We start from the raw sequence: 26,675 nt of genomic DNA on the forward strand, positions 1-26,675 counted from the left end.
ACTTCAGGAAACAGCAGAGGGAGCACCCCCCCTATCCACATCGACGGGACAGTAGTGGAGAGGGTAGTAAGTTTTAAGTTCCTCTGCGTACATATCACGGACAAACTGAATTGGTCCACCCACACAGACAGTGTTGTGAAGAAGGCGCAGCAGCGCCTCTTCAATCCCCCGGAGGCTGAAGAAATTTGGCTTGTCACCAAAAGCACTCACAAACTTCTACAGATGCACAATCGAGAGCATCCTGTCGAGCTGTATCACCGCCTGGTACGGCAACTGCTCTGCCCACAACCGTAAGGCTCTCTAGAGGGTAGTGAGGTCTGCACAATGCATCACCGGGGCCAAACTACCTGCCCTCCAGGACACCTACACCACCCGATGTCACAGAAAGGCCATAAAGATCATCAAGGACAACAACCACCCGAGCCACTGCCTGTTCACCCCGCAATCATCCAGAAGGAGAGGTCAGTACAGGTGCTTCAAAGAAGGGACCGAGAGACTGAAAAACAGTTTCTATCTCAAGGCCATCAGACTGTTAAACAGCCACTACTAACATTGAGTGGCTGCTGCCAACATACTGACTCAACTCCAGCCACTTTAATAATGGAAATTGGTGTAAAAAGGTATCACTAGCCACTTTAAACAGTGCCACTTAATATAATGTTTACATACCCTACATTACTCATCTCATATGTATATGTATATACTGTACTCTATATCATCTACTGCATCTTTATGTAATACATGTATCACTAGCCACTTTAAACTATGCCACTTTGTTTACATACCCTACATTACTCATCTCATATGTATATACTGTACTCGATACCATCTACTGTATCTTGCCTATGCTGCTCTGTACCATCACTCATTCATGTATCTTTATGTACATATTCTTTATCCCCTTACACTGTGTATAAGACAGTAGTTTTGTAATTGTTAGTTAGATTACTCGTTGGTTATTACTGAATTGTCGAAACTAGAAGCACAAGGATTTCGCTACACTCCCATTAACATCTGCTAACCATGTGTATGTGACAAACATGAAGTGATAGGGACGGATGAATGGCACAACAATGGGCCTCAGAATCTTGTCACAGCATCTCTGTGCATTCAAATTGCTATTGATAGAATACAATTGTGTTCGTTGTCCGTAGTTTATGCTTGTCCATACCATAACCCCACCGCCACCATGGGCCTCACAGTGTCTGCCATCTGCCCGGTACAGTTGAAACCAGGATTCATCTGTGAAGTGGCCAAAGAAGGTGAGCATTTGCCCACTGAAGTCGGTTATGACGCCAAACTTCAGTCAGGTCAAGACCCTGGTGAGCACGACGAGCACGCAGATGACCTTCCCTGAGATGGTTTCTGACAGTTTCATCAGCTGTCTGGGTGGCTGGACTTAGACGACCACACAAGTGAAGGAGCCTGATGTGGAGGTCCTGGGCTGGAGTGGTTACACGTGGTTGGTCGGCGGTCGGCCTCTCACTATTCTAATCTCTCAATGTGTATCTCAAAGTGCACCAAATGCATTTAGCTGCTGAAATTATTTTTTTTACCCCAGGGGAGAATGACCCCCCAGACCACTTACCAGCTTTGGGCTAAGCCTCCAATTGTCTTCAAATCCTAGAAACGTCACTTCCTAAAGGCATTTTCCCAAAGACATCTCCCGCAGTAATGGTTCTGTTGTTGAAACAGACAAATAGTTAGAAAATAAACAACAACAGGAAAAAGGGATGGAGGAAGCGAGGAGACCCGCCAGTTTATAGGACCAGGCGCGCAGCTGATTTCTGGTCCCTTACAGAAGGATGTGTGCGCACGTAGCCGAGTGGGCGGTTTCACTTCGATTGTCAATCTTTTGTCGCTTCTCTGTGTGTCACCAACGCTGTACCCTTTTCTCCACACTGCACCATCAACGACGTCGAGGGACCATAGGGGGGCACACAGCGACGCAGGGGAACTGAAATGTAAACGGGAAACGATTGATCATAACCCTCGCACTTGTCAGCCTTTTATTTCCAGCCGAGTCGCCGTGAGACAGCAGAAACATATGGCTCCCTGAAATAGCTGCTGCGGACCATATTGAACTGCAATTGATTCACGCCAGAGGGTCAATAGTGTTATAAGATAAAAGCCGGAAAGCTTCCACTCGTGACTATAGTTTCTATGAAATATATGTTATTTTTATACCGGTGTTTTTGTGCTTTCTTCGTTTTTGTATGCTTTCGGTGATTCAGCGCAGCTCCCCTTTCTAACACCCATCATAACAAGACTCGGTTTAGCGGGTTGCTTGCTCGGCGATAAATTAAATTAGATGAATAATTCACTCAGAGGATAGAGGAGTGCGTCGTTTAGCCCAGTCACTCTTCACCGGCGCCCGTTCGTCCCAGTTTGCCTCGGGATTGGGTCTCTTCGCCACCGGGAGTTCCCCTACCTCGGCTCGGTCTCGTCGTTGTTCTTCCCGGTGACCTGCAGAAGAGCGAGCTCGCGCTCCTCGCTAACAGATCATGTCGGCGGAGTCGGTGTTGATCCCGGACGACCGGGCATTCAGCAACTTCAAGGAGGAGTGCGGGAGCGAGGAGGGCTGGAGTCTGACCTACAACAAAACTGGCATGACCGTGTGGACCCAGACTATAGGAGGAGACGAGGAGAAGTCACTCCACAAGATTAAGGTGAGAACAGGTTAGGCCGGTAAACAGCTGAATATAATGTGTGTAAAGCAGAGGGAACCATACGGGCTACCTTGGTCACACAGTCCCATAGTAGGAAGTATAAAATTGCCTAAATTCAAACCCTTACGTAATATTACTCAAAGGAGGGCAAGAAAGTGTTATTTACAGGAAGAAAGGACAGAATTAGATCAGGGCCGAGGTCAGGTGGGTGTTGTAGGTGCCAGCGTGTGTGTATCCGGGTCTGTGGCAGGATAGCCGGCAAACAGGTGTTCACATAGAGTTGTTTGATGAAGGGAGGAGGGGGAGAGGGAAACAGAAGGTCAAACAGGATGTGTGTGGACTGTATACGTGTTTAATCATCTCTGACATCACACTGGAGGAGCAGGCTACTGTCAACTCAAACAGGGTGTGTGTGTGTGTGTGTGTGTGTGTGTGTGTGTGTGTGTGTGTGTGTGTGTGTGTGTGTGTGTGTGTGTGTGTGTGTGTGTGTGTGTGTGTGTGTGTGTGTGTGTGTGTGTGTGTGTGTGTGTGTGTGTGTGATGTAAGAAGCTGCAGGTAGTCTGTTCTGCTACCTGTGTGTGTGTGATGTAAGAAGCTGCAGGTAGTCTGTTCTGCTACCTGTGTGTGTGTGTGTGTGTGATGTAAGAAGCTGCAGGTAGTCTGTTCTGCTACCTGTGTGTGTGGGCTACTGAATGGCAGGTACCTTAACTGGCACACACATTTTTGACAGACATGACGGTCAGACAAGGGATCCTATGATGGGTCTGGTAGGTAGGCAGTAAGCCTGTTATATGAGCTGTCATCTATCTGTCTCTGAAGTGTCCGTTGGCCTGATTTGCGTAATGCCACGGAGTGTTTAATGTGTGCTTAAGGAGAGGCCTTCTCTCTCTGCACTCATGCCTGTAGGGGAGTGTGTGTGTGGTGCTCCGTTTGTTTGCAGAGGTAATCTCTCTGTGTATTCATACAGGACAGCTGGACCTTCTCATAATAGCTCCACACACATACAGAGGGAGGACAGCAGTCTGCTTACCACACATAGCAGGATACACACACTGATTGGGAGTCTCCCTCAAACCGTTACATCCTTGTGTGTCTCTCTCAACTCGTATGTAAATGTGTGTGTTGTGTGCGTCTCTCTCTCAACTCGTATGTAAATGTGTGTGTTGTGTGCGTCTCTCTCTCAACTCGTATGTAAATGTGTGTGTTGTGTGCATCTCTCTCTCAACTCGTATGTAAATGTGTGTGTTGTGTGCGTCTCTCTCTCAACTCGTATGTAAATGTGTGTGTTGTGTGCGTCTCTCTCTCAACTCGTATGTAAATGTGTGTGTTGTGTGCGTCTCTCTCTCAACTCGTATGTAAATGTGTGTGTTGTGTGCGTCTCTCTCTCAACTCGTATGTAAATGTGTGTGTTGTGTGCGTCTCTCTCTCAACTCGTATGTAAATGTGTGTGTTGTGTGCGTCTCTCTCTCAACTCGTATGTAAATGTGTGTGTTGTGTGCGTCTCTCTCTCAACTCGTATGTAAATGTGTGTGTTGTGTGTGTCCGTGCTCAGGAGGCATTGATGCTATGATCTTGCTCTTCTATTTATAGACTGAAATAAAAGCATGGATGCTCTCCCAGCTGATGAACATAGAAAGTGTGTGAGAGAAAGAGAGATCCAGGCTGTTGTAGTGTTCTCCTCTGAGTGCCCACAGTAGTGAAGAACAGGGGCATGTAAAGTGCAGAGGCATTGAAACCCCAAGACGGAGGGGGAGGTTGGGGGAGAGGTCTTTGTCTTCATCATCATTAGCAGAATAATTATCATTATCATCAACAATATATCAGCCTGTAACCGTTAGTCAGCAATATCATCAGCATCTCTATTAAACTCCCATCATCATTATACTGACACACAAAGGCAGGCTGAGCTTCTGTATGTACAGTGCATTCGGTAAGTATTCAGACCCCTTGACTTTGTTGTTCTTCCCACTCACCAATCTCCACACAATACCCCATTATAACAAAGCCAAAACATTTCAACTTTTTTTTTGTGCTAAGGTATATATTTAAAAAAATACAAAAATAATATGTCCCACTTACATACAGTAAGTATTCAGACTCTTTACTCAGTACTTTGTTGAAGCACCTTTGGCATCGATTACAGCCTCCAGTCTTCTTGGGTATGACACTACAAGCTGGGCACACCTGTATTTGGGGAGTTTCTCCCATTCTTCTCTGCAGATCCTCTCAAGCTCTGTCAGGTTGGATGAGGAGTGTTGCTGCACAGCTATTTTCAGGTCTCCAGAGATGTTCGATCGGGTTCAAATCCGTGCTCAAGGACTTTCAGAGACTTGTCCCGAAGCCACTCCTGTGTTGTCCTGGCTGTGTGCTTAGGGTTGTTGTCCTGTTGGAAGGTGAACCTTCACCCCAGTCTGAGGTCCTGAGTTCTTTGGAGCAGGTTTTCATCAAGGATCTCTCTGTACTTTGCTCCGTTCAGCTTTCCCTCAATCCTGACTAGTATCCCAGTCCCTGGCACTGAAAAACATCCCCACAGCATGATGCTGCCACCACCATGCTTCACCGTAGGGGTGGTGTCAGGTTTCCTCCAGACGTGACGCTTGACATTCAGGACAAAGACTTCAATCTTGGTTTCATCAGACCAGAGAATCTTGTTTCTCATGGTCTGGGAGTCCTTTAAGTGCCTTTTGGCAAACGCCAAGCAAGCTGTCATGTGCCTTTTACTGAGGAGTGGCTTCCATCTGGTCACTCTACCATTAAGTAGAGGAACCCCGGAGCTCTGTCAGAGTGACCATCGGGTTCTTGGTCACCTCTCTGACCAAGGCCCTTCTCCCCCGATTACTCAGTTTGTCCAGGCGGCCAGCTCTAGGAGGAGTCTTGGTGGTTCTTGCTCACCTCCCTGACCAAGGCCCTTCTCCCCCGATTACTCAGTTTGGCTGGGCAGCCAGCTCTAGGAGGAGTCTTGGTGGTTCTTGGTCACCTCCCTGACCAAGGCCCTTCTCCCCCGATTACTCAGTTTGTCCAGGCGGCCAGCTCTAGGAAAAGTCTTTGCGGTTCCAAACTTCTTCCGTTTAAGAATGATGGAGGCAACTGTGTTCTTGGACCTTCTATCTGTGTCTCTACACAATCCTGTCTCTGAGCTCTACGAACAACTCCTTCCACATCTCGGCTTGGTTTCTGCTCTGTCAACTGTGGGGCCTTATTTTAATAAAGGTGTGTGCTTTTCCAATTCATGTCCAATCAATAAGGTATTTCTGTTTTTTATTTTAAATAAATTAGTAAATCTTCTAAAAACCCGTTTTCACTTTGTCTTTATGGGGTATTGTGTGTAGATTGATGAGGACAGGTTTTTATGTAAATCCATTTTAAAATGAGGCTGTAACGTAACAAAATGTTGTAAAATTCAATGGTTCTGAATACACTCTGACATGCCCTATCCAGCCCACACACACTCTGACATGCTCTGTATGTGGCTGGTTTAACAAGCTGTCAGACTGACTGTTTGGACTCTATCCAGCCCACACACACTCTGACATGCCCTGTATGTGGCTGGTTTAACAAGCTGTCAGACTGACTGTTTGGACTCTATCCAGCCCACACACACTCTGACATGCTCTGTATGTGGCTGGTTTAACAAGCTGTCAGACTGACTGTTTGGACTCTATCCAGCCCACACACACTCTGACATGCTCTGTATGTGGCTGGTTTAACAAGCTGTCAGACTGACTGTTTGGACTCTATCCAGCCCACACACACTCTGACATGCTCTGTATGTGGCTGGTTTAACAAGCTGTCAGACTGACTGTTTGGACTCTATCCAGCCCACACACACTCTGACATGCTCTGTATGTGGCTGGTTTAACAAGCTGTCAGACTGACTGTTTGGACTCTATCCAGCCCACACACACTCTGACATGCTCTGTATGTGGCTGGTTTAACAAGCTGTCAGACTGACTGTTTGGACTCTATCCAGCCCACACACACTCTGACATGCTCTGTATGTGGCTGGTTTAACAAGCTGTCAGACTGACTGTTTGGACTCTATCCAGCCCACACACACTCTGACATGCCCTGTATGTGGCTGGTTTAACAAGCTGTCAGACTGACTGTTTGGACTCTATCCAGCCCACACACACTCTGACATGCTCTGTATGTGGCTGGTTTAACAAGCTGTCAGACTGACTGTTTGGACTCTATCCAGCCCACACACACTCTGACATGCTCTGCATGTGGCTGGTTTAACAAGCTGTCAGACTGACTGTTTGGACTCTATCCAGCCCACACACACTCTGACATGCTCTGTATGTGGCTGGTTTAACAAGCTGTCAGACTGACTGTTTGGACTCTATCCAGCCCACACACACTCTGACATGCCCTGTATGTGGCTGGTTTAACAAGCTGTCAGACTGACTGTTTGGACTCTATCCAGCCCACACACACTCTGACATGCCCTGTATGTGGCTGGTTTAACAAGCTGTCAGACTGACTGTTTGGACTCTATCCAGCCCACACACACTCTGACATGCCCTGTATGTGGCTGGTTTAACAAGCTGTCAGACTGCCGGGGACTGTTTGGACCTTCTCCAGCCCACACACACTCTGACATGCCCTGTATGTGGCTGGTTTAACAAGCTGTCAGACTGCCGGGGACTGTTTGGACTCTATCCAGCCCACACACACCCTGAGGACTGAGGGGAAACCCTGTTCACTGATGGTATACAGATACACACTCATCCCCTCTCATCCTTCTCTTCCACATTTGTCTACCCATGTCCAGCAGAACACATGCGCTTTGACAGGCCTGGGAGAGGGGAGGGGGAGGGTAGAGTGGGGGAGCAAGGGAGAAGGAGGGATGTTTGATTAAACACAGCAGCGGACTGTAGTGCAGTCTGATGCAGGGGGAAGGGTGTGTGTATAATGTTTGAGGTTAGAGGTTGTGTATCATGTGACTGTGAGCATCTACTGTCTGGTCCACAGGACCACATACATACATACATACATACATACATACATACATACATACATACATACATACATACATACATACATACATACATACATACATACATACATACATACATACATACATACATACATACATACATACATACATACATACATACATACATACATACATACATACATACATACATACATACATACATACATACATACATACATACATACATACATACATACATACATACAGTGCCTTGCGAAAGTATTCGGCCCCCTTGAACTTTGCGACCTTTTGCCACATTTCAGGCTTCAAACATAAAGATATAAAACTGTATTTTTTTTGTGAAGAATCAACAACAAATGGGACACAATCATGAAGTGGAATGACATTTATTGGATATTTCAAACATTTTTAACAAATCAAAAACTGAAAAATTGGGTGTGCAAAATTAATCAGCCCCCTTAAGTTAATACTTTGTAGCGCCACCTTTTGCTGCGATTACAGCTGTAAGTCGCTTGGGGTATGTCTCTATCAGTTTTGCACATCGACAGACTGAAATCTTTTCCCATTCCTCCTTTCAAAACAGCTCGAGCTCAGTGAGGTTGGATGGAGAGCATTTGTGAACAGCAGTTTTCAGTTCTTTCCACAGATTCTCGATTGGATTCAGGTCTGGACTTTGACTTGGCCATTCTAACACCTGGATATGTTTATTTTTGAACCATTCCATTGTAGATTTTGCATTATGTTTTGGATCATTGTCTTGTTGGAAGATAAATCTCCGTCCCAGTCTCAGGTCTTTTGTAGACTCCATCAGGTTTTCTTCCAGAACGGTCCTGTATTTGGCTCCATCCATCCTCCCATCAATTTTAACCATCTTCCCTGTCCCTGCTGAAGAAAAGCAGGCCCAAACCATGATGCTGCCACCACCATGTTTGACAGTGGGGATGGTGTGTTCAGGGTGATGAGCTGTGTTGCTTTTACGCCAAACATAACGATTTGCATTTTTGCCAAAAAGTTCAATATTGGTTTCATCTGACCAGAGCACCTTCTTCCACATGTTTGGTGTGTCTCCCAGGTGGCTTGTGGCAAACATTAAACAACACTTTTTATGGATATCTTTAAGAAATGGCTTTCTTCTTGCCACTCTTCCATAAAGGCCAGATTTGTGCAATATACGACTGATTGTTGTCCTATGGACAGAGTCTCCCACCACAGCTGTAGATCTCTGCAGTTCATCCAGAGTGATCATGGGCCTCTTGGCTGCATCTCTGATCAGTCTTCTCCTTGTATGAGCTGAAAGTTTAGAGGGACGGCCAGGTCTTGGTAGATTTGCAGTGGTCTGATACTCCTTCCATTTCAATATTATCGCTTGCACAGTGCTCCGTGGGATGTTTAAAGCTTGGGAAATCTTTTTGTATCCAAATCCGGCTTTAAACTTCTTCACAACAGTATCTCGGACCTGCCTGGTGTGTTCCTTGTTCTTCATGATGCTCTCTGCGCTTTTAACGGACCTCTGAGACTATCACAGTGCAGGTGCATTTATACGGAGAATTGATTACACACAGGTGGATTGTATTGATCATCATTAGTCATTTAGGTCAACATTGGATCATTCAGAGATCCTCACTGAACTTCTGGAGAGTTTGCTGCACTGAAAGTAAAGGGGCTGAATAATTTTGCACGCCCAATTTTTCAGTTTTTGATTTGTTAAAAAAGTTTGAAATATCCAATAAATGTCGTTCCACTTCATGATTGTGTCCCACTTGTTGTTGATTCTTCACAAAAAAATACAGTTTTATATCTTTATGTTTGAAGCCTGAAATGTGGCAACATACACGTATACTGCCAACATTGACCGCTCGCACATGGGATTTCAGTTTTACGTTTCAAACACAGCACCACAGTTTAGTCTCGTTTTTGCTCTCTCCTGCCCTCAAAGGGCAGAGGATTGTACTGAATTAGTTTAATATAATTGCATTGATAGTCTTCCCCCTCCTGTTTCAGTCTGCCCTGTGGACACAATCACTTCATTATTCTCTCAACTCCATTGTGACTTAAGTCCTTAGTCCAACACACACACACACACACACACACACACACACACACACACACACACACACACACACACACACACACACACACACACACACACACACACACACACACACACACACACACACACACACACACACACACACACACACACACACACACACACACACACACACACACACACACACACACACACACACACACACACACACACACAGAGTTGGGTTACTGAATCACCAGTGAAATTGCAGTAGTAACTGATAACAGGTCCTCATGACCATAGATCGTAATCTGGATAGACTAGAGTGTAGATTTGGCTGTGGTTCCTCATATAGTGTTCAGGGTTATCCCCATGTGGCTGTGATTGAAAGTAGTGCACTCCTCCTAGAGGTCTATTGGAGGACCAAAAAAAGCTGATACCGATTAATCGGCCATTTTTAAAATGTATTTATTTATTTCAATATATTTGTAATAACGACAATTACAACAATACTGAATGAACACTTTTATTTGAACTTAATATAATACATAAATAAAAATATTTTGTCTCAAATAAATAATGAAACTTGTTCAATTCGATTTAAATAATGCAAAAACAAAGTGTTGGAGAAGAAAGTAAAAGTGCAATATGTACCATGTAAAAAAGCTAACATTTTAAGTTCCTTGCTCAGAACATGAGAACATATGACATCTGGTGGTTCCTTTTAACATGAGTCTTCAATATTCCCAGGTAAGAAGTTTTAGGTTGTAGTTATTATAGGACTATTTCTCTATATACCTTTTTGTATTTTTTATACCTTTGACTATTAGATGTTCTAATAGGTACTTTAGTATTGCCAGCCTAATCTCGGGAGTTGATAGGCTTGAAGTCATAAAAAGCGCTATGCTTCACGCATTGTGAAGAGCTGCTGGTAAACGCAGGAAAGTGCTGTTTGAATGAATGCTTACGATCCTGCTGGTGCCTACCACCGCTCAGTCAGACTGCTATATCAAATCAGAGACTTAATTATAATATAATAAACACACAATATGAGCCTTAGGTCATTAATATGGTCAAATCCGGAAACAAAACGTTTATTCTTTCAGTGAAATACGGAACCGTTCCGTATTTTATCAACCGGTGGCATCCATAAGTGTAAATATTGCTGTTGCATTGCACAACCTTCAATATTATGTCATAATTATGTAAAATTCTGGCAAATTAATTATTCTTTGTTAGGAAGAAATGGTCTTCACACAGTTCGCAACGAGCCAGGCGGCCCAAACTGCTGCATATACCCTGACTCTACTTGCACTGAACGCAAGAGAAGTGACACAACTTCCCTAGTTAATATTGCCTGCTAACATGAATTTATTTTAACTAAATATGTAGGTTAAAAATATATACTTGTGTATTGATTTAAAGAAAGGCATTGATGTTTATGGTTAGGTACAGTGATGTTTATGGTTAGGTACATTGATGTTTATGGTTAGGTACAGTGATGTTTATGGTTAGGTACAGTGATGTTTATGGTTAGGTACATTGATGTTTATGGTTAGGTACATTGATGTTTATGGTTAGGTACATTGATGTTTATGGTTAGGTACATTGATGTTTATGGTTAGGTACATTGATGTTTATGGTTAGGTACATTGATGTTTATGGTTAGGTACATTGATGTTTATGGTTAGGTACATTGATGTTTATGGTTAGGTACAGTGATGTTTATGGTTAGGTACAGTGATGTTTATGGTTAGGTTCAAGTGATGTTTATGGTTAGGTTCAAGTGATGTTTATGGTTAGGTACATTGATGTTTATGGTTAGGTACATTGATGTTTATGGTTAGGTACATTGATGTTTATGGTTAGGTACATTGATGTTTATGGTTAGGTACAGTGATGTTTATGGTTAGGTTCAAGTGATGTTTATGGTTAGGTACATTGATGTTTATGGTTAGGTTCAAGTGATGTTTATGGTTAGGTACATTGATGTTTATGGTTAGGTACATTGATGTTTATGGTTAGGTACATTGATGTTTATGGTTAGGTACATTGATGTTTATGGTTAGGTACATTGATGTTTATGGTTAGGTACATTGATGTTTATGGTTAGGTACATTGATGTTTATGGTTAGGTACATTGATGTTTATGGTTAGGTACATTGATGTTTATGGTTAGGTACAGTGATGTTTATGGTTAGGTACAGTGATGTTTATGGTTAGGTACATTGATGTTTATGGTTAGGTACATTGATGTTTATGGTTAGGTACATTGATGTTTATGGTTAGGTACATTGATGTTTATGGTTAGGTACATTGATGTTTATGGTTAGGTACATTGATGTTTATGGTTAGGTACATTGGTGCCACGACAGTGCTTTTTTTCGCGAATGCACTTCATCACCAGTTTCGCGAAGTAGGCTGTGATTCTGTGATAAATTAACAGGCACTGCATTCATTATTTGCAACAGAGGACAAGCTAGTTAAACTAGTAATATCATCAACCGTGTATTTAACTAGTGATTGTTAAGATTTAATGTTTTTATAAGATAAGTTTAATGCTAGCTAACAACTTACCTTCGCTCCTTGCTGCACTCGTATAACATGTGGTCAGCCTGCCACGCAGTTTCCTCGGAGTGAAATTGGCCCTAATTACCGATTGTTATGAACTTGAAATCGGCCCTAATTAATCGCCCATGCTTATTTAATCGGTCGACCTCTAGGTTCTCCCCTCCCCCATCTTCTGTCTGTTGTTGTGGTGTGGAGTCTTCCCTTGGCTGAGGTAACCATGGAGATGGCGTTACTGTAGGGCAGTTTTGCAGAACTCTGTTGTGTGTGGGCGCGCGCACGTTCTCATCTTTTAAGAGCCTGACATTGGCATAATTCTGTGCCAACGGTTTTACTATTAAACATTCACCCCCACACACAAACAAGCGGTCTCCTCTCCCTTCTCTCTACTCTCTACTCTCCCTTCTCTCTACTTACTCTCCCTTCTCTCTACTTACTCTCCCTTCTCTCTCCCCTCTCTCTCCCTTCTCTCTCCCTTCTCTCTACTCTCTCCTCTCCCGCCTCTCTACTTAGTCTCCCCACTCTCCCTTCTCTCTCCCCCCTCTCTCCCTTCTCTCTCCCCTGCTCTTCTCTGCTCTTCTCTCTCTCTCCCCATCCCTCCTTTCTCCTTCTCCCCCATCCCTCCTTTCTCCTTCTCCCCATCCCTCCTTTCTCCTTCTCCCCATCCCTCCTTTCTCTCTTCTCCCCCATCCCTCCTTTCTCCTTCTCCCCCATCCCTCCTTTCTCCTTCTCCCCCATCCCTCCTTTCTCCTTCTCCCCCATCCCTCCTTTCTCTCTTCTCCCCCATCCCTCCTTTCTCCTTCTCCCCCATCCCTCCTTTCTCCTTCTCCCCATCCCTCCTTTCTCTCTTCTCCCCATCCCTCCTTTCTCCTTCTCCCCCATCCCTCCTTTCTCTCTTCTCCCCCATCCCTCCTTTCTCTCTTCTCCCCATCCCTCCTTTCTCCTTCTCCCCATCCCTCCTTTCTCTCTTCTCCCCATCCCTCCTTTCTCTCTTCTCCCCATCCCTCCTTTCTCTCTTCTCCCCATCCCTCCTTTCTCTCTTCTCCCCATCTCTCCTTCTCCCCATCCCTCCTTTCTCCTTCTCCCCATCCCTCCTTTCTCTCTTCTCCCCCATCCCTCCTTTCTCCTTCTCCCCCATTTCTCTCTTCTCCCCATCCCTCCTTTCTCCCCATCCCTCCTTTATCTCTTCTCCCCATCCCTCCTTTATCTCTTCTCCCCATCCCTCCTTTATCTCTTCTCCCCATCCCTCCTTTCTCTCTTCTCCCCCATCCCTCCTTTCTCTCTTCTCCCCCATCCCTCCTTTCTCTCTTCTCCCCCATCCCTCCTTTCTCTCTTCTCCCCCATCCCTCCTTTCTCTCTTCTCCCCCATCCCTCCTTTCTCTCTTCTCCCCCATCCCTCCTTTCTCTCTTCTCCCCATCCCTCCTTTCTCCTTCTCCCCATCCCTCCTTTCTCTCTTCTCCCCCATCCCTCCTTTCTCTCTTCTCCCCATCCCTCCTTTCTCCTTCTCCCCCATCCCTCCTTTCTCTCTTCTCCCCATCCCTCCTTTCTCCTTCTCCCCATCCCTCCTTTCTCTCTTCTCCCCCATCCCTCCTTTCTCTCTTCTCCCCACCCCTCCTTTCTCTCTTCTCCCCATCCCTCCTTTCTCCTTCTCCCCCATCCCTCCTTTCTCTCTTCTCCCCATCCCTCCTTTCTCTCTTCTCCCCATCCCTCCTTTCTCCTTCTCCCCATCCCTCCTTTCTCCTTCTCCCCATCCCTCCTTTCTCTCTTCTCCCCATCCCTCCTTTCTCTCTTCTCCCCATCCCTCCTTTCTCCTTCTCCCCATCCCTCCTTTCTCCTTCTCCCCCATCCCTCCTTTCTCTCTTCTCCCCCATCCCTCCTTTCTCCTTCTCCCCATTTCTCTCTTCTCCCCCATCCCTCCTTTATCTCTTCTCCCCCATCTCTCCTTTCTCCTTCTCCCCATCCCTCCTTTCTCTCTTCTCCCCATCCCTCCTTTCTCCTTCTCCCCATCCCTCCTTTCTCCTTCTCCCCCATCCCTCCTTTCTCTCTTCTCCCCCATCCCTCCTTTCTCTCTTCTCCCCCATCCCTCCTTTCTCCTTCTCCCCCATTTCTCTCTTCTCCCCCATTTCTCTCTTCTCCTCCATCCCTCCTTTCTCCTTCTCCCCCATCCCTCCTTTCTCCTTCTCCCCCATCCCTCCTTTCTCTCTTCTCCCCCATCCCTCCTTTCTCCTTCTCCCCCATCCCTCCTTTCTCCTTCTCCCCCATCCCTCCTTTCTCTCTTCTCCCCATCCCTCCTTTCTCCTTCTCCCCATCCCTCCTTTCTCTCTTCTCCCCCATCCCTCCTTTCTCTCTTCTCCCCATCCCTCCTTTCTCCTTCTCCCCCATCCCTCCTTTCTCTCTTCTCCCCATCCCTCCTTTCTCTCTTCTCCCCATCCCTCCTTTATCTCTTCTCCCCATCCCTCCTTTATCTCTTCTCCCCATCCCTCCTTTATCTCTTCTCCCCCATCCCTCCTTTCTCTCTTCTCCCCCATCCCTCCTTTCTCTCTTCTCCCCCATCCCTCCTTTCTCTCTTCTCCCCCATCCCTCCTTTCTCTCTTCTCCCCCATCCCTCCTTTCTCTCTTCTCCCCCATCCCTCCTTTCTCTCTTCTCCCCCATCCCTCCTTTCTCTCTTCTCCCCCATCCCTCCTTTCTCCTTCTCCCCATCCCTCCTTTCTCTCTTCTCCCCCATCCCTCCTTTCTCTCTTCTCCCCCATCCCTCCTTTCTCTCTTCTCCCCCATCCCTCCTTTCTCTCTTTTCTCTCCCTCCCTTCTCTCCTCTCCTCTCTGTCTCCTCTCCATTTTGATATTTGAAAATTCTTATGACCCCAACCATTTTGTAATTAACAGCCAATGTTTACTCTCTTAATTGGGGCTATTGCAGTCAATTGAAAAACATTCTAACAATATTTCTAACAGTATTTCTGATTGTTTTCTCAACTCATCTAAGGGCTCTCTAGAGGCTTTTTCCCACCATCTAAGGGCTCTCTCTAGAGGCTTTTTCCCACCATCTAAGGGCTCTCTCTAGAGGCTTTTTCCCACCATCTAAGGGCTCTCTCTAGAGGCTTTTTCCCACCATCTAAGGGCTCTCTCTAGAGGCTTTTTCCCACCATCTAAGGGCTCTCTCTAGAGGCTTTTTCCCACCATCTAAGGGCTCTCTCTAGAGGCTTTTTCCCACCATCTAAGGGCTCTCTCTAGAGGCTTTTTCCCACCATCTAAGGGCTCTCTCTAGAGGCTTTTTCCCACCATCTAAGGGCTCTCTCTAGAGGCTTTTTCCCACCATCTAAGGGCTCTCTCTAGAGGCTTTTTCCCACCATCTAAGGGCTCTCTCTAGAGGCTTTTTCCCACCATCTAAGGGCTCTCTCTAGAGGCTTTTTCCCACCATCTAAGGGCTCTCTCTAGAGGCTTTTTCCCACCATCTAAGGGCTCTCTAGAGGCTTTTTCCCACCATCTAAGGGCTCTCTCTAGAGGCTTTTTCCCACCATCTAAGGGCTCTCTCTAGAGGCTTTTTCCCACCATCTAAGGGCTCTCTCTAGAGGCTTTTTCCCACCATCTAAGGGCTCTCTCTAGAGGCTTTTTCCCACCATCTTAGGGCTCTCTCTAGAGGCTTTTTCCCACCATCTAAGGGCTCTCTCTAGAGGCTTTTTCCCACCATCTAAGGGCTCTCTCTAGAGGCTTTTTCCCACCATCTAAGGGCTCTCTCTAGAGGCTTTTTCCCACCATCTAAGGGCTCTCTCTAGAGGCTTTTTCCCACCATCTAAGGGCTCTCTCTAGAGGCTTTTTCCCACCATCTAAGGGCTCTCTCTAGAGGCTTTTTCCCACCATCTAAGGGCTCTCTCTAGAGGCTTTTTCCCACCATCTAAGGGCTCTCTCTAGAGGCTTTTTCCCACCATCTAAGGGCTCTCTCTAGAGGCTTTTTCCCACCATCTAAGGGCTCTCTCTAGAGGCTTTTTCCCACCATCTAAGGGCTCTCTCTAGAGGCTTTTTCCCACCATCTAAGGGCTCTCTCTAGAGGCTTTTTCCCACCATCTAAGGGCTCTCTCTAGAGGCTTTTTCCCACCATCTAAGGGCTCTCTCTAGAGGCTTTTTCCCACCATCTAAGGGCTCTCTCTAGAGGCTTTTTCCCACCATCTAAGGGCTCTCTCTAGAGGCTTTTTCCCACCATCTAAGGGCTCTCTCTAGAGGCTTTTTCCCACCATCTAAGGGCTCTCTCTAGAGGCTTTTTCCCACCATCTAAGGGCTCTCTCTAGAGGCTTTTTCCCACCATCTAAGGGCTCTCTCTAGAGGCTTTTTCCCACCATCTAAGGGCTCTCTCTAGAGGCTTTTTCCCACCATCTAAGGGCTCTCTCTAGAGGCTTTTTCCCACCATCTAAGGGCTCTCTCTAGAGGCTTTTTCCCACCATCTAAGGGCTCTCTCTAGAGGCTTTTTCCCACCATCTAAGGGCTCTCTCTAGAGGCTTTTTCCCACCATCTAAGGGCTCTCTCTAGAGGCTTTTTCCCACCACCTAAGGGCTCTCTCTAGATGCTTTTTCCCACCACCTAAGGGCTCTCTAGAGGCTTTTTCCCCACCATCTAAGGGCTCTCTCTAGTTGAATTTTAACTTTTAGATTTATATGATTTTCACTTAGATGTTTAAAGTTATCCACATTTACAAGGATTTTGAAATACAAAGGCGATATTATAATCAAATAGTGTGTGTATATATACTGAACAAAAATATAAATGCAACAATTTCAACAATGTTACGGAGTTACAGTTCATATAATGAAATCAGTCAATTGAAATAAATTCTTTAGGCCTTAATCTATGGATTTCACATGACTAGGCAGGGGCGCAGCCATGGGTGGGCCTGGGAGGGCATAGGGCCACCCACTTGGGAGCCAGGCCCATCCACTGGGGAGACAGGACCACCCACTGGGGAGCCAGGCCCATCCACTGGGGAGACAGGACCACCCACTGGGGAGCCAGGCCCGTCCACTGGGGAGCCAGGCCCGTCCACTGGGGAGCCAGGCCCGTCCACTGGGGAGCCAGGCCCGTCCACTGGGGAGCCAGGCCCGTCCACTGGGGAGCCAGGCCCGTCCACTGGGGAGCCAGGCCCGTCCACTGGGGAGCCAGGCCCGTCCACTGGGGAGCCAGGACAGTCAATCAGAATGAGGATTTTCCCCACAAAAGGGCTTTATTACAGACAAATACTCCTCGGTTTCATCGTCTGCCCGGGTGGCTGGTCTCAAACGGTCCCGCAGATGAAGAAGCCGAATGTGGAGGTCCTGGGCTGATGTGGTTATCCGTGGCCGGTTGTGAGGCCGGTTGGACAGACTGCCAAATTCTCTAAAATGACGTTGGAGGCAGCTTATGGTAGGGAAATGAACATTCAATTCTCTAGCAACAGCTCTGGTGGTCATTCCTGCAGTCAGTATGCCAATTGCACTCTCCCTCGACTTGAGACACCTGTGGCATTGTGTTGCGTGACAAAACTGCACATTTTAAGCTGGCCCTTTATTGCCACCAGCACAAGAAGCGTTTTGTGCGTGTGGAACATTTCTGCAATCTTTTATTTCCGCTCTTGAAACATGAGAGCAACACTCACATATTGCTTTTATATTTGTATATTTTTTAATATATTTTTTTAAATTCAGGATTTTGGAAATTCTACCACGACCCCATTTTGATAACACATGGGGTCGCAACCCTTAGTTTGGGAACCGCTGCTCTACCCTCTCTTCTCTCTGCCCTCCCAAGCCACATGCTTAAGGAAGGATCTAACACTGTCCCTCATGTAGCTGTGTGTTAGTCCTCTGTAAAATGTTAGTTATTTACAGTTTAGGTGCTGTAGGCTAGAGACACATCTGTATCTACTGGCCACATCTGTATCTACTGGCCACATCTGTATCTACTGGCCACATCTGTATCTACTGGCCACATCTGTATCTACTGGCCACATCTGTATCTACTGACCCCATCTGTATCTACTGACCCATCTGTATCTACTGGCCACATCTGTATCTACTGACCCATCTGTATCTACTGGCCACATCTGTATCTACTGGCCACATCTGTATCTACTGGCCACATCTGTATCTACTGGCCACATCTGTATCTACTGGCCACATCTGTATCTACTGACCCATCTGTATCTACTGGCCACATCTGTATCTACTGGCCACATCTGTATCTACTGGCCACATCTGTATCTACTGACCCATCTGTATCTACTGGCCACATCTGTATCTACTGGCCACATCTGTATCTACTGACCCATCTCTTCATGTAAAAACACACACAGTAGTGGAGGGTATTTGTCATCCGGGTGGTGTCAGCTGTGTATTAAGGAGAGCAGGAGTTAGGTAGTGTATTTAGTGTATGCACAGTATTTATTTTAGTGTCTGTTTGGTCGACTAATGGTTGATGTGTGTTTCTCCTGCAGTGTCGGATGGCGTGTAAAGACGTGCCAGCTGAGACCATGTATGATGTTCTTCATGACATCGAGTACCGGAGGAAATGGGACGCAAACGTCATCGAAACCTTCGATATCGGAAAACTCACTGTTAACGCAGACGTGGGCTACTACTCCTGTACGACACATCCATACACACACACACACACACCCATGTTCTTGGCGCTGTGTGTGTCTGTATGTTAATGAGGCTCCTCCTCGTCTGTGTCTAGGGAAGTGTCCCAAGCCGCTGAGGAACCGTGACGTCATCACGCTGCGCTCCTGGCTGCCCATGGGCAGTGATTACATCATCATCAACTACTCTGTCAAACATGCCGTAAGTATAAACATGTACAGGGATAGAATCCTGGTCCAGAACCCTGTAGTATACCACCTGGCCCATGGCTCTCCAACCCTGTTCCTGTACTGTACCACCTGGCCCATGGCTCTCCAACCCTGTTCCTGTACTGTACCACCTGGCCCATGGCTCTCCAACCCTGTTCCTGTAGTATACCACCTGGCCCATGGCTCTCCAACCCTGTTCCTGTACTCTACCACCTGGCCCATGGCTCTCCAACCCTGTTCCTGTAATATACTACCTGGCCCATGGCTCTCCAACCCTGTTCCTGTACCACCTGGCCCATGGCTCTCCAACCCTGTTCCTGTACTCTACCACCTGGCCCATGGCTCTCCAACCCTGTTCCTGTAATATACTACCTGGCCCATGGCTCTCCAACCCTGTTCCTGTACCACCTGGCCCATGGCTCTCCAACCCTGTTCCTGTAGTATACCACCTGGCCCATGGCTCTCCAACCCTGTTCCTGTACTCTACCACCTGGCCCATGGCTCTCCAACCCTGTTCCTGTACCACCTGGCCCATGGCTCTCCAACCCTGTTCCTGTAGTATACCACCTGGCCCATGGCTCTCCAACCCTGTTCCTGTACTCTACCACCTGGCCCATGGCTCTCCAACCCTGTTCCTGTACTCTACCACCTGGCCCATGGCTCTCCAACCCTGTTCCTGTACCACCTGGCCCATGGCTCTCCAACCCTGTTCCTGTACCACCTTGGCCCATGGCTCTCCAACCCTGTTCCTGTAGTATACCACCTGGCCCATGGCTCTCCAACCCTGTTCCTGTACTCTACCACCTGGCCCATGGCTCTCCAACCCTTTTCCTGTAGAACTACCCCTCTATAGGTTCACTCCAACCCCAGTTGCAACCAACCTGATTCAGCTTATCAAGCAGCTAATTATTAGAATCATTTGCCCTAGACGATGTCTCCAGGAACCAGACCAGGAGTCTGGGATAGGCTCAGTGGATAACCAGCTGGTTGTTCAACGCTCTGTAGGTAGAAACAGAAGGGAGAGAACAGACCTGCAGAATAGTTTCTCTTGACCTCAGTGGGAAACAAATGCTTCGGTAGGACTGTCCACTCTATTTAAATGAACATGTTGTAAATGGACATGTCTTGGTATCTTTAGTAGGTGTGTGTGCGTGTGTGTGTACATAAGTACAGTTTGACAAAGGTGGGTCATGTGTGTTTACAGTAAGTGGAGTATTTACTCACTTCAGTAAGACTGTGGGTGTATTAGTTGACTTAATCCTCTGGCATTTCAATAAAACTTTATCGGTCCGTGCCACTGCTAACGCTGGATAAAGCCTGTGTGTTGGATAGGGCAGTGGTAGCTCAGGGTTAGCTCACTGCTAACGCTGGATAAAGCCTGTGTGTTGGATAGGGCAGTGGTAGCTCAGGGTTAGCTCACTGCTAACGCTGGATAAAGCCTGTGTGTTGGATAGAGCAGTGGTAGCTCAGAGTTAGCTCACTCAACACTCACAGTACAGTGGCTCTGCCCTTCGATTTGTCCTCGAGGATCTTTGCGAAGTGGAGAAGAACCTCGACTTTAGCTTATTGGAGGAGCCTTTGTAATACTGCTCTCCCTTCTCCTGTTCAATGAGACCTTACAATACTAGTCACCTACAGCAGGGAGGAAGGAGATAAGGGCTTGGTTTGGAATCAGACCTCTTCTTATTTCTCTCTCTCTGAGTGATCAATGTTAAGTTGATCTCTCCTGTGACTAGTGCTGTTGTAAGCGTCTGCTTTCCACACTCAAACACTCAGACAAACACACAAACACTCAGACAAACACTCAGACAAACACACACACACTCAGACAAACACACACACAGTCAGACAAACACACACACACTCAGACAAACACACACACACTCAGACAAACACACACACACTCAGACAAACCTGCATCCAGACAAACACTAAGACAAACCTACACCCAGACAAACCTACACCCAGACAAACCTACACTCAGACAAACCTGCAAGACAAACCTACATCCAGACAAACACATTGCGTTTAGTGAGAGGAGTGTGTAAGAGTTGACTGTTAATGGGCAAGGCAGGGTCAGCGTCAGGAACTGACAGATCCAGAGCGGAACTAGGATAGTTAACTGAGTGAGAATCCATACTGTCACGTTACCCCTCCACAATATTGCTTTGGCCAGTAAACTCCTGATAAGTGACTGTCATGTTTTCAATTGAAACTCTGTTTAAGTGCAGGGCAGTTCATCATTTTATTTAAATACATTTTGGTTGAATGTTCTGGCTGTGTACTGCACCTCATGCAGAACAAATCCAGATAACTGGATTCAACTGCACAGCAGTTGAACTGTCTGGCTGAGACCATTTCCTCAGATGGAGGGTTCTGTGCTAACTAGGGCTGTTCCACTGTGTATTCCTGTAGAAATACCCCCCTAAGAAGGACATGGTACGAGCGGTGTCCATCCAGACTGGCTACCTGATCCAGAGCCATGGACCGAACCACTGCACTCTTACCTACCTGGCACATGTGGATCCAAAGGGTAATACACACACACACACACATATACAGTGGGGCAAAAAAGTATTTAGTCAGCCACCAATTGTGCAAGTTCTCCCACTTAAAAATATGAGAGAGGCCTATCATTTTCATCATAGGTACACTTCAACTATGAGAGACAAAATGAGAAAATAAATCCAGAAAATCACATTGTAGGATTTTTTATGAATTTATTTGCAAATTATGGTGGAAAATAAGTATTTGGTCACCTACAAACAAGCAAGATTTCTGGCTCTCACAGACCTGTAACTTCTTCTTTAAGAGGCTCCTCTGTCCTCCACTCGTTACCTGTATTAATGGCACCTTTTTGAACTTGTTATCAGTATAAAAGACACCTGTCCACGACCTCAAACAGTCACACTCCAAACTCCACTATGGCCAAGACCAAAAAGCTGTCAAAGGACACCAGAAACACAATTGTAGACCTGCACCAGGCTGGGAAGACTGAATCTGCAATAGGTAAGCAGCTTGGTTTGAAGAAATCAACTGTGGGAGCAATTATTAGGAAATGGAAGACATACAAGACCACTGATAATCTCCCTCGATCTGGGGCTCCACGCAAGATCTCACCCTGTGGGGTCAAAATGATCACAAAAACGGTGAGCAAAAATCCCAGAACCACACGGGGGGACCTAGTGAATGACCTGCAGAGAGCTGGAACCAAAGTAACAAAGCCTACCATCAGTAACGCACTACGCCGCCAGGGACTCAAATCCTGCAGTGCCAGACGTGTCCCCCTGCTTAAGCCAGTACATGTCCAGGCCCGTCTGAAGTTTGCTAGAGAGCATTTGGATGATCCAGAAGAAGATTGGGACAATGTCATATGGTCAGATGAAACCAAAATATAACTTTTTGGTAAACTCAACTCGTTGTATTTGGAGGACAAAGAATGCTGAGTTGCATCCAAAGAACACCATACCTACTGTGAAGCATGGGAGTGGAAACATCATGCTTTGGCGCTGTTTTTCTGCAAAGGGACCAGGACGACTGATCCGTGTAAAGGAAAGAATGAATGGGGCCATGTATTGTGAGATTTTGAGTGAAAACCTCCTTCCATCAGCAAGGGCATTGAATATTAAACGTGGCTGAGTCTTTCAGCATGACAATGATCCCAAACACACCGCCCGGGCAACGAAGGAGTGGCTTCGTAAGAAGCATTTCAAGGTCCTGGAGTGGCCTAGCCAGTCTCCAGATCTCAACCCCATAGAAAATCTTTGGAGGGAGTTGAAAGTCAGTGTTGCCCAGCAACAGCCCCCAAACATCATTGCTCTAGAGGAGATCTGCATTGAGGATGGGCTAAAATACCAGCAACAGTGTGTGAAAACCTTGTGAAGACTTACAGAAAACGTTTGACCTCTGTCATTGCCAACAAAGGGTATATAACAAAGTATTGAGAAACTTTTGTTATTGACCAAATACTTATTTTCCACCATAATTTGCAAATAAATAAATTTAAAATCCTACAATGTGATTTTCTGGATTTTATTTCCCTCATTTTGTCTGTCATAGTTGAAGTGTTCCTATGATGAACATTACAGGCCTCTCATCTTTTTAAGTGGGAGAACTTGCACAATTGGTGGCTGACAAAATCCTTTTTTACCCCATTGTATATCAGTGGAGACTGCTGAGGGGAGGATGGCTCATAGTAATGTCTGGAATGGAGTCAATGGAAATGTCATGTTTGATACCATTCCAGGATTTATTATGAGCTGTTCTCCCCTCAGCAACCACCTGGTGGTTAATGTGCTTGGAGAGTTAATGAATGATTCATACTCAGGACCTTCTTTCTATAGCTATCGCCATAGTAACTATGGATCTGGAGGTCAGGGTCTGTCCCTCTCATTTCTCTCTCCTTCTCCTACTATTTCCTCCCTCCCTCCCTCCCTCTTTCTCCCCCTCCCTCCCTCTTTCTCCCTCCCCCTCCCTCTTTCTCCCTCCCTCTTTCTCCCTCCCCCTCCCTCTTTCTCCCTCCCTCTTTCTCTCTCCCCCTCCCTCTTTCTCCCTCCCTCTTTCTCTCTCCCCCTCCCTCTTTCTCCCTCCCTCTTTCTCCCTCCCCCTCCCTCTTTCTCCCTCCCCCTCCCTCTTTCTCTCCCTCCCTCTTTCTCCCTCCCCTCCCTCTTTCTCCCTCCCCTCTTTCTAAATCTCTCTCTACATCTCTCTTTCTAAATCTCTCTCTACATCTCTCTTTCTAAATCTCTCTCTCTACATCTCTCTTTCTAAATCTCTCTCTCTCCATCTCTCTTTCTAAATCTCTCTCTCTACATCTCTCTCTCTACATCTCTCTTTGTATTGCTCTTTCTTTGTTATTCCCTCTCTTTTAAGATCATAAAGCTCTTGATAATATCTCCATCTAATTCTCTCTAAATCACCCGTTCTGGTGTGAGCGTGTGTGTGACATCTGTTAACAGTGGGTGATTTGACCGTGGATGACATTACATGGTGTAACATCAATCTCTCTCTCCCTCCCAGGTTCACTACCCAAGTGGGTTGTTAACAAGTCTTCCCAGTTTCTGGCTCCCAAAGTAAGTACATTCCAGACTGCTTATGCCTACACTGCCCAGCACTACACTCCCACTGTACACACTCCCATCACCACATTATAATGCTGAAGCCAGGAGCGTGAGGGGAGAGATGGGGAGCAGGCATGCGTTACCCTCTTGTCTCAGTAGAGTCTGGTTGTCTGGACCCAGTGCACACGGGAGAACACCTGTGTATAATGTATGATCCTTCCTATGCTTCCCTGGGCTAGAAACGTGTGTGTGCTGAAATAGGCCATGGGATCTCAAGGGAATGAGACTGGGGCTCTCCCCCGTCTTTCCTAAGGCACTACATCTCAATGCTAGAGGCGTCACTACAGGCCCTGGTTCGATTCCAGGCTGTATCACAACCGGCCGTGATTGCGAGTCCCACCCGGGTTAAGGTTTGACCAGGGTAGGCCGTCATTGTGAATATAATTTGTTCTAAACTGACTTGCCCTGTTAAATAAGTTTAAATAAAATGAAAATACATAGATCTCAAACAGAGGTTGCTACATGGTAGAGCAGACCGCTTTCTCTCTCTCTCTCTCTCTCTCTCTCTCTCTCTCTCTCTCTCTCTCTCTCTCTCTCTCTCTCTCTCTCTCTCTCTCTCTCTCTCTCTCTCTCTCTCTCTCTCTCTCTCTAGGTTACTACATGCTACATCAGACCATCTCTCTCTCACTAGGTTACTACATGCTACATCAGACCATCTCTCTCTCACTAGGTTACTACATGCTACATCAGACCATCTCTCTCTCACTAGGTTATCAAATCAAATCAAATTTTATTTGTCACATACACATGGTTAGCAGATGTTAATGCGAGTGTAGCGAAATGCTTGTGCTTCTAGTTCCGACAATGCAGTGATAACCAACAAGTAATCTAACTAACAATTCCAAAACTACTGTCTTATACACAGTGTAAGGGGATAAGGAATATGTACATAAGGATATATGAATGAGTGATGGTACAGAGCAGCATACAGTAGATGGTATCGAGTACAGTATATACATATGAGATGAGTGTGTAGACAAAGTAAACAAAGTGGCATTGTTAAAGTGGCTAGTGATACATGTATTACATAAGGATGCAGTCGATGATGTAGAGTACAGTATATACATATGCATATGAGATGAATAATGTAGGGTAAGTAACATTATATAAGGTAGCATTGTTTAAAGTGGCTAGTGATATATTTACATCATTTCCCATCAATTCCCATTATTAAAGTGGCTGGAGTTGGGTCAGTGTCAATGACAGTGTGTTGGCAGCAGCCACTCAATGTTAGTGGTGGCTGTTTAACAGTCTGATGGCCTTGAGATAGAAGCTGTTTTTCAGTCTCTCGGTCCCAGCTTTGATGCACCTGTACTGACCTCGCCTTCTGGATGATAGCGGGGTGAACAGGCAGTGGTTCCGGTGGTTGATGTCCTTGATGATCTTTATGGCCTTCCTGTAACATCGGGTGGTGTAGGTGTCCTGGAGGGCAGGTAGTTTGCCCCCGGTGATGCGTTGTGCAGTGCTCACTACCCTCTGGAGAGCCTTACGGTTGAGGGCTGAGCAGTTGCCGTACCAGGCGGTGATACAGCCCGCCAGGATGCTCTCGATTGTGCATCTGTAGAAGTTTGTGAGTGCTTTTGGTGACAAGCCGAAATTCTTCAGCCTCCTGAGGTTGAAGAGGCGCTGCTGCGCCTTCTTCACGACGCTGTCTGTGTGAGTGGACCAATTCAGTTTGTCTGTGATGTGTATGCCGAGGAACTTAAAACTTGCTACCCTCTCCACTACTGTTCCATCGATGTGGATAGGGGGGTGTTCCCTCTGCTGTTTCCTGAAGTCCACAATCATCTCCTTAGTTTTGTTGACGTTGAGTGTGAGGTTATTTTCCTGACACCACACTCCGAGGGCCCTCACCTCCTCCCTGTAGGCCGTCTCGTCGTTGTTGGTAATCAAGCCTACCACTGTTGTGTCGTCCGCAAACTTGATGATTGAGTTGGAGGCGTGCGTGGCCACGCAGTCGTGGGTGAACAGGGAGTACAGGAGAGGGCTCAGAACGCACCCTTGTGGGGCCCCCGTGTTGAGGATCAGCGGGGAGGAGATGTTGTTGCCTACCCTCACCACCTGGGGCGGCCCGTCAGGAAGTCCAGTACCCAGTTGCACAGGGCGGGGTCGAGACCCAGGGTCTCGAGTTTGATGACGAGCTTGGAGGGTACTATGGTGTTGAATGCCGAGCTGTAGTCGATGAACAGCATTCTCACATAGGTATTCCTCTTGTCCATGTGGGTTAGGGCAGTGTGCAGTGTGGTTGAGATTGCATCGTCTGTGGACCTATTTGGGCGGTAAGCAAATTGGAGTGGGTCTAGGGTGTCAGGTAGGGTGGAGGTGATATGGTCCTTGACTAGTCTCTCAAAGCACTTCATGATGACGGAAGTGAGTGCTACGGGGCGGTAGTCGTTTAGCTCAGTTACCTTAGCTTTCTTGGGAACAGGAACAATGGTGGCCCTCTTGAAGCATGTGGGAACAGCAGACTGGTATAGGGATTGATTGAATATGTCCGTAAACACACCGGCCAGCTG

At 46.5% G+C, this 26,675-nt stretch overlaps 1 protein-coding gene across 1 annotated transcript; it reads left to right on the plus strand.

Annotated features, from left to right (window-relative positions):
- Positions 1 to 1,829: 1,829 nt before the first annotated feature.
- Positions 1,830 to 24,111, plus strand: LOC124028528 (START domain-containing protein 10-like; the record flags this gene model as incomplete). Its single annotated transcript, XM_046340570.1, is given in 5 exon segments — positions 1,830 to 2,669; positions 18,686 to 18,833; positions 18,928 to 19,031; positions 21,455 to 21,572; positions 24,059 to 24,111. Coding segments are annotated over 5 exon segments (588 nt in total), but the record flags the coding sequence as incomplete, so codon positions are not given.
- Positions 24,112 to 26,675: the final 2,564 nt, after the last annotated feature.

This window comes from Oncorhynchus gorbuscha, unplaced genomic scaffold, assembly GCF_021184085.1.
Source record: "Oncorhynchus gorbuscha isolate QuinsamMale2020 ecotype Even-year unplaced genomic scaffold, OgorEven_v1.0 Un_scaffold_4364, whole genome shotgun sequence".
NCBI classification, from domain to species: domain Eukaryota; kingdom Metazoa; phylum Chordata; class Actinopteri; order Salmoniformes; family Salmonidae; genus Oncorhynchus; species Oncorhynchus gorbuscha.